This window comes from Cyprinus carpio, chromosome B15 (assembly GCF_018340385.1).
Source record: "Cyprinus carpio isolate SPL01 chromosome B15, ASM1834038v1, whole genome shotgun sequence".
Classification (NCBI taxonomy): Eukaryota; Metazoa; Chordata; class Actinopteri; order Cypriniformes; family Cyprinidae; genus Cyprinus; species Cyprinus carpio.
In genome coordinates this window covers 4,081,444-4,090,844 of record NC_056611.1, presented here as the reverse complement: position 1 = coordinate 4,090,844, position 9,401 = coordinate 4,081,444, and the positions used below count along the sequence as shown (strand labels likewise).

At 38.5% G+C, this 9,401-nt stretch overlaps 1 protein-coding gene across 1 annotated transcript in view; it reads right to left on the bottom strand.

Annotated features, from left to right (window-relative positions):
• Nucleotides 1-472: 472 nt before the first annotated feature.
• LOC122134007 (major facilitator superfamily domain-containing protein 1-like) overlaps nt 473-9,401 on the bottom strand; it is a 24,056-nt gene continuing 15,127 nt past the window's right edge. Inside the window, 3 exon segments of the mRNA XM_042738949.1 lie at nt 473-1,732; nt 7,042-7,093; nt 7,171-7,218. Of these exon segments, the coding sequence (XP_042594883.1) occupies nt 1,486-1,732; nt 7,042-7,093; nt 7,171-7,218 (347 nt within the window). The 3' untranslated portion in view covers nt 473-1,485.

The following is a 9,401-nucleotide window of genomic DNA, read 5'->3' as shown; positions in this document are numbered from 1 at the left end:
TCCCAGCGCCTCTGTCTCGTTCTCAGCTGCAGCAACACTCTGAATCTTCTTCAGTTCATCACAATTACCGTGAACACCACATTAATGGGCTATGCTATGGATGTTTTTATTTTATTAATTAATTTCAGTTTCCATTGACCAAGACCATTGTTTGTCTTTCCTGTTTTTTTTTTTTGTTTTGTTTTACAGAATACATTTACAGTAGCTGAAAAGTCATAGTAGGCTAAAGCTTTAATGTCGAAAACATGTTTAACATGGACACATATTTACACAAGATGACACTGAGCAAGTATGTCATCAAATACATTTATCATCTGTTAAAACTTTACTATTAATGAACAGAAATAAATGAGTGACACACATATTATCATTCTAGTATCTACTATTAACAATAAGCTGATTAATGAATCAGTAAGTAGCACTCTGCTGAAGGTGGTTCATTTCAGCAAACCACTAATCTAATTAAAATGAATTTCTTCTGAAGGATTCGGTAATAGGCTACTTGAGTAATTACTAGTGGGTTACCATAATTATACGTAGGAATGAATTAATGCATTAAGAATTATTCTCATTAATTGTGAAACTGTGTAGTTGTTCATATTATTCTGGAATGTATAAAACTGTAGTTACTAACTAGCTAATGCACTGAAAGCTTGACTGGAGCTGTTAGTTACTGGCAGCTACTGGAAGGTTCATACTGTGTTTCTCATTTGTTCCTGACAGAACAGTTTTCTAAAGTGTTACTGAAAGTTTAAGTGTCTTTAATAGTTGTGATTTAACCCTTCCTCCACCACAGTAACAGGGTTGAGAGTTTACACAGCTCAGTCACACTATGACCTTTGCCTCTGTTGATTATCACGTGTAAGACTGGTAGCTGGTTAAGTTTAGGTGTGGGGTGGATTATGGGATATAAAATCTGCAATTGAGCATTAGTATGTGCTAATAAACAGCCAATATACTAGTAATATACATGATAATAAGCAACTAGTGTTAACAACATTGTGAAATTCACCACAGATAATTAGTAGTCTTCAAAACAAACCAAAAAACCCCCCAGCTAAAAACAAGATATTAAAACTAAATAAAACTAGAAACTGGACATATGAATGAAAACCCTTTTCTTTTTAGAAAATGAAGCAGGTATGAAGGTCCGCTGCTAATTTAACTGTCACTGGAGTGTGAGCAGATCACACAAAACACGAGATGTGCAAATTCATATGAATTAGACACCAGTTCACCAAACTGTAAAAGAGCTGAGTGAACTGCCATGAGACTGCATCAGAAATACCCTTAACAGCATGAAGTCTGTGCATCTGTGTCAGGACGCTCTCAGATAAGAGCGTACACATCGCTCTGCTGAACGCATCTACATTCTCGGGCACTTTAGCTGGATTGCAATCGAACAAAAACATCCAAATGCATGCACAAAAAACCCAAAAAGTTTATTAACCCAAGTGCATTTCTCTCTGGCAGCGTTACTGGAGATCATCTGAGGACACTCCTGTAGGCCAGTGAAGACAGATGAGGGCAGCAGTGATCCGGCATCTGACAACACAACAACACACCTGTGTGAGAGACCACAGCGAGCGCCACCAGACGCTTGGAGATGTCCAGTGATACCTGCACACCCAGTCTGGACAGGTAGCGGTTCCGCAGACCAAACGGAGACAGAGGCTTCAGATGACCGTGATCCTCCGCAGACGGCTGAGGGACACGCAAACGCTGAGCATCCCTGAGACACAACACAAGTGCAGCTCACACACAGACAAATCCGTGCATCTGATGTTTTATTATCACAGTGAGCTCCCAAACCCCACAGTATACACACCAACCCAGAGTGAACTCAGATAACCCGAGATAACAAACACAGAGTCAGAGCTGAGCGAGTGGATTTGGATAGTGCTGGTTTGGCCCCGTGCTGCACTGCAGCAGTCAGAACACAAACAGGACAACTTTGTACATGTGCATCAAAATATACAGCTGCATTTCAAATACAGCATTACAGAATGAACAGAGAACGAGTATACAGAGATCGTAGAGTACAAAAGACAAATACAAATATGAATGTCATCCAAAATCTGATTTGAAACAAAAATATTAGCCGATTTGATACCGTTCATATTCCACTATAAGGAAAATGTAACATCTAAATATAACTGTGTAAAAAATCATTGGAAACAAAGACAGGTAAAAAAAACAAAAGAATGCATATAAAGGTCCTGATGATACATGTGTGCGCATAAAATCAATCTTGACTGTAAGCGCTGAGAAGCATATATATATATTTATTTTTTAAATCAAGAGCACCCCTATAAAATCAACAAATAATGCCATTCGCAATATTTATTGTCTTTTGAGAAGTGCACTGTAAGAAAATGAATTTTTGAAGTTATACTGGATTACACTCGCTACTTCAAAAATTCATGTTTGATTCAATGTGTTACTTGACTGTACTTCATTTGGTCAAATTTAATAGCAATTTCTAAGTGAAAATTGTTGCTACACCATTTTTTTTTTATTATTCTGGAGAAAAGGTTGTAAATAGAGTCAGTTGCAAAGATTTGGGAATAAAATCAAAGTAAAACCCGTGTTACATGTGCAAAACAAACCAGAATTATTAAAACAACCGACTAAAAACAAAGGTAAAACAATCAAAGTTAAGGCACGAGGCACTTGTGAGTCAAGCTAAAATCATTTAAATCTATTACGTGAAATCTGTCCTCTGACCAAACAGAAACACTCCCCAATCAAGAGCTCGTCGTTCATTAGTGACCACAGACAATATCAACACTGACTGATGTCTCGGCACACGTAGAGCTGTTCTCTTTCTGTACTAATGTGGATTTGACTGGGTTTGAGAGAACTGCTCAATGGTTGGACCCGAAATATATTTCTGCTCATCTCAATGAGCTCATTGATTTTTATGATGATTCCCTGAGGCAACAGAAGAAATGCATCCAAGATACAGTACACTCAAAAAAAGAAAAGCAGTTTCAAACCTGTGTTTTCTTTGTTGATTTGTCAGTCATTGTTTTATGTAAAGCTCTTGTGTTATGAGCTCTTTGTATTCTTGTTTGCCGTTTTGTTCCATTTATTAAATAACCCTGCAACTAGACCCACACCTCCGCCTGCACATTACACACCTCACCCACTAGTGTATATATATATATATATATCGGGATGACATAAGGTTGGGTGAACTATCACTTTAAGGAAACAAAACCTATTTTAGGACATTATTGTGACATTATTTTCAAGATGATTAAACACATTTAACCCATGCACTACTACAATAACAGTGATTAAAATCATCTTATCTAGGCACAGTTTCATTATTAAAGTCATCAGTTACACCACAAGTATTAAATGGTAATCTAATATTAGTAAAACAAATACTACAATGAGATAATTAAAATAGTAAATTATAAAATACAATTTGTAATTTTCTTTTTTGTATTACAGTAACAAGAACGCAGGGTTTAAATGTGTTTAACTGTAAGGGAAATAATGTGGAGCTGATTTTAGGTCATGTGTAATGTGCTAATGCTGTCTGTGCATGGGTTCAGTGGTGCTCAGTGAAGGATTGTGGGTAGTCTGAAGCGCTCGGTGACGTGTCAGAGAAAGTGGTCAGTGCAGAAAGGCCCGAGGTGAAGGGGATCAGACGTGCTTCACCTGAAACACAGCACATGAGACGCGTGAACACCGCTCACCACAGCCCACAGAGACAGACACACCGCGCCTCACTCATGAAACAACACCAAAACTCTCCTCCGGATTCACAAACGCTTCGTAAACTTACGATTTGATAGTTTAACATGTGAAGCAATCATTCGTAAATATGGCACTCGTGCACGCTCATTCACAACATTATGCCTGCCTAATTACAAATTACGCGGAATATTCTGGTCTACTTTCTCAGGTTTGGCTCCAGTATATTGCATAAATGCAAAAAAGACTAATATGCCATATGCCTATTAATAAATATTCAATAACATGTGTCCACCAAAGTGTTACTAGTATATTACTAGTATCTCATTATTAAGAATTGTATTAAATATAAAAAAGCAGTAACCAGTGATATTTAATACAAACATTTTTTTTCATGAATTTGAAAGTTTACGTCACAACGGCTTTACAAGTGATTTACACACACAAAAAAAAAATCGCTCTGCTGGTGTTTCATGAATGAGGCCCACTGTGCGCACTTTGTGCATAACTGTATAAACATGCATCAAACACAAATGTGACCCTGGAGCACAAAACCAGTCATAAGGGTCAATTTTGTAAAACTGAGATTTCTACATCATATGAAAGCTGAATAAATAATCTCTCCATTGATGTATGGTTTGTTAGGAGGACAATATTTGAAAATCTGGAATCTGAGGGAGCAAAAAAATCTAAATATTGAGAAAATCACCTTTAAAATTGTTCAGATGAAGTTCTTAGCAATGCATATTACTAATCAAAAATTAAGTTTTGATATATTTACAGTAGGAAATTTACAAAATATCTTCATGGAACATGATCTTTACTTAATATCCTAATGATTTTTGACATAAAAGAGAAATGTATAATTGTGACTCATACAATGTATTGTTGTCTATTGCTACAAATATACAGCTGTGCTACTGTGCTTCTGTGCTGCAGGGACACAAATATTAGATAAAACGTAATTATATGTATATATTCATACATTCCAGTACTGAATGAAACCATTCACATTTCTCTCACCTCATCAGGCATCTTGTATTTATCAGTTTATCAACATTGACAAAGTGATTCTGTTATTATCTGTGATGCTGCTTAAAGAAAATATATGCTACAAAAGCAGCAAAATGTCGATGCCAATACTTGGAATGCTTCCTACATAGTCAGCTCATGAGGAACAAAGCTAAAACATTAAAGGGGTCATGAAATGCAGGTTCAGCTTTTTATATTAGGTTTCTCGATGTTTGCAAAGGTTTTTTTTTTTTTTTTTGCACCAAAAAAAGGTTCAATATTTCATCCTCATTTATGTTCTTGAAAGCATTCCTGCAGAAACGGAAGCAAATGCCCCCTGCTGTGATTGGCTGACGTCGTCACACCGAAGCCACGCCCCCTTTAAGTCTGTCATGTGTCGTGATCAGCATTACTTTTAAAAGTAATGCACTGCAATATTACATTACTCCCTAAAAAAGTAAACAATTGCATTACTTGGTTACTTTTTTATGGAAAGCAATGCATTGCGTTACTTTTTAAATCTGGGCAGGGCTTGCTTGTTTGTTTTTAATATAAAAAGCTCTTCTTTTACAAATATAAAAGCCCTTTCACACCAAAAGTGAAATGAATGCGCCTCAGGCTGAAGGAAAAGTAATGTAAAGGGCTCTGCTTGCAGTCTGTTGTGAAAGGAACAAATGAAAGCTTTATCTTTCAGCTGCTCATGTTTGTCATTAATAACAAACTTCAGCCCTGAGTCTGGTGCTCTACTCAACATCTTTAGCTAACATCAGTATGACTCTTGTGACTGATGGACAGACATGAGCTTTCAGAACTCCTTATATACGATGAAGACACGTTAAAGGGTTTATCGAGTGGAAATCGAGACTGATTTCAAATCCAGGCGTTTCAGTAGGGCAGAAAATAATAATTCATATTTTCAAACTGGAGATTTAGTTTGAGCTCTGAAACTTCCAGTGTGTTTATAACCTCTCATGTGTGTTAGCATCAGGAGCATTTTGATTCCCCATTTTATGACCCCTTTAAATAGTTTACAGGTTTTACCAAAGGACAAGATACGTTCATTGTGAGATTTGACCTTCTTGAGAGTGTTTTACTGGCTGTATGAAATCAGGCTCAAACAGGTGTAGAGAATCATATTAAAGGGGTCCACTTATAATGTTATCAAGATTTTTTTACATCAAGAAACATCAGAATTTAATAGTAATAAGCTATTTTAGTTACTCACACTTGTGTGTTGCGACATTTACTGTCAGATCCAATAGTCACACAGCATTGTCTTTTAGTTTCAATCTTTCTGAAAATACCTGTGTCAAATTGTGTCTCGTTTGTAAACAAATCTGCGGTAAAATGAAGTGAACGAAGGACCAAGTTCTTACTGACCCGGTCTGGATCTTCATTAAAAAGATTGTTTGGTTTCTGTGTAGACCTGCGCGTTCACCTCTCTCCTAAACACTACATGCAGAATCAGTGGGCGGGGCTAAACAGGCAATGATGCAGAATAGGTGGGCGGAGCTAAACAGGCAATGATGCAGAATAGGTGGGCGGAGCTAAACAGGCAATGATGCAGAATCGGTGGGCGGGGCTAAACATGTAGTGCTACAGAATCGGTGGGCGGGGCTAAACAGGCAATGATGCAGAATAGGTGGGCGGGGCCTAAAAAGGCAGTGATGCAGAATAGGTGGGCGGGACTAAACAGGCAACGATGCAGATATGTGGGCGGGGCTAAACAGGCAATGATGCAGAATAGGTGGGCGGGACTAAACAGGCAGCGCTGCAGAATAGGTGGGCGGGACTAAACAGGCAACGATGCAGAATAGGTGGGCGGGGCTAAACAGGCAGTGATCTAAACAGGCAGTGATGCAGAATAGGTGGGCGGGACTAAACAGGCAACGATGCAGAATAGGTGGGCGGGGCTAAAGTGATCACAATGCAGAATATGTGGGCGGGGCTAAACAGGCAGTGATGCAGAATATGTGGGCGGGGCTAAACAGGCAGTGATGCAGAATAGGTGGGCGGGGCTCACTGAACAGGCAATGATGCAGAATAGGTGGGCGGGGCTAAACAGGCAGTGATGCAGAATAGGTGGGCAGGGCTAAACAGGCAGTGATGCAGATTAGGTGGGCGGGGCTAAACAGGCAGTAATGCAGAATAGGTGGGCGGGGCCAAACAGTGCCCTCTAATATGTAAAAAGATCAAGGGAATTTTGGTTTCTCAGCTCATGACCCCTTCAACTATTGACATGGCCCATAAATGCTTGATTTTGCTCGTGATATCTTCAGTGTTTTAGAGCCGCTGTATGAGGTGTGTGTTATATCGACTCACTCAGACTTGATTCGGCTGGCTCGTGCTGAGGCCGACAGGTTCAGCTCTCCCTCTGACAACAGAAGCGAAGGAAACGTGAGGAACAGATCAATACAGGCTTAGATTATCTGGAGTGAACACTGATCTTACCTTTGTAATAATTATACAGATACAGCAAAACCACTGCCAGCAGAGCCACTGAAACACACACACACACAACACAAATTCAACAATCATGTCTCAAGAGTGTGAATCATGAATCATGAAGTGTCCACAGCTAAGTGTTATTAAACATACACAGTGCGCTTGTCTGCCTGTTGGTGCAAAATCAGCATTTTAGAATGATTTCTGAAGGATGATGTGACTGGAGTAATGATGCTAAAAAGTCAGCTTTAAAATCACAGGAATAAATTACATTTTCAATAGGGATGCGCCAATCCAATATTCATATTGGGTATCGGCTCCGATATTGCCATTTTTCTTGGATCGGGTATTGGTCAGAGAGGGCCGATCCAAATCCAAGGTTTTTTTTTTTTTTTTTTTTTTTTTTTTTTTTTGAATTATTGTGGCTTACTTCTGAAGCCATACGATAGTTTAATGCAGCGGTTCTCAATTCCAGTCATCTTGCCCCCCTGCTCTGCACATTTTGTATGTCTCTCTTATCGCTTCAGAGGTTTGTTCTATTCGAACGTAAGTGCCCTGCGAAGTGGACATCACAGGATGTTCCGCCATGATTCCAGTTCGAAGCAAACGTATATGTTCAAAGTGTACTGAAGTGTGCGAGACGTGAAGTTAAATTATATTTATTTACAGAGGTATATGATGTCACAATTGTCCGTGTGCGAAGACGTTGCACAGCGCAAATCCATGAATGAATTTTCTGAAGTGAGGTAAACTTCAACAGATTTCCTCTGCTCAGAGAGTAGGGAGCAATGAACACTGTGTAGGGAGCATGTCAATGAGAACACAGTTCATGCACGGAGCTCACTTCTAATGAACTGATTATCTGAATCAGGTGTGTTAACAAAGAGAGATGTGCAAAATATTCAGAGCTGGGGGTGTGAGGACTGTAGTTGAGAACCACTGGCTTAATGTGAGCTACATATGAATATTTAAGTCCTTACATTAAAGTTCACACAAACTCTTTTCTCCGCTGTGTCTGTCAGTCATTCGTTCAGCCTTTAAACCCTGGTCATGTTCGGTTACACAGTCAGCTCAGTAAAGCTCTCTCCAAGATCGTTCTGTGTTCTCATTATTTAGGGATGCACCAGTTGACCGGCCATAAATCGTAACGGGCCGGTTTTTGCTTAAAATACGCGATCGGCAATCGGCCGGTTTTTCGTCTTTTTTCGGCTGATTTTTCCGGAAGTGCGCCTGCGTGCACAGACTGCATTGTAATCATTCGCTGTCATTTGTGTGGAAGTATTTCGAAATCTGTGCGCGGGACACGGGCAGCCGTTCAGCACTGGAAGAGCAGAGTTACATGTCTGAGGCACAGATAGCAGGAAGTGAACAGCCAAATAAGAGCCCCTTTCCTGCGCGAGCGTACTGTACCTGTCCGAGCCCTGCACAAGTGGAGATAGTGAAGGGATGTATATTTAATCTCGCGTGTTGTATGAGAAACGAAACGGACTAAAATGCTTTTTTTTTTTTTTTGTAAAGTAGAACTTGCATACATGTTTGAAAAGCCAGAAGTAAACATCAGTTCTGTATGAGATGATTATTTTTATTTTACCTTAAAATTACATTGACTTAATTTGATTTAAAATTCATCTGCTGTAGCACACTGGAAAAAAAAAGTGTTTCATTTATCCAATTAAAAAAAGTTTAGAGTAATGATTCACATCTATATATATATTTTTTTTTTAATTTGAGACAAAGGTCATTTATTTTTCATTGGCTCCAGTAAAAAAAATATAGATGTGAATCCTTACCCTATTTTCTTTTAATTGGACGAATGAAACACTTTGCATCTTTGTTTTATTCGCACCAACATTATTTGATTTTAACATTTTGGAATAATTTATTTATATAGCATATTTTTATTTAGTCTCACTGGTAAAGACCTTTTTTATTTAAAACCAAATGTAAAAACTAAAACAAATACTGAATGCTGATTAAGAAACATCTTCTTGAATGTGTGTTGATTGTGTTGTTTAGATTGTAGAACTATGCAGTTGTTGCCTTTAATTTCACATGGTTACAGTTAATCTTTTCATTTAAGGCCAGTTCTATGTAGCTTCAACCCAATTCAAAAACAAAAGCTAAATGCTGATGTCTGTACCATCTATGTTAGTATTGAATGTAGGCTACTTACTGTGCAGTCACTGCCGTTAATTTCAGATGGTTACAGTTATTGTTTTCAATAGCCAAAAGCCAGT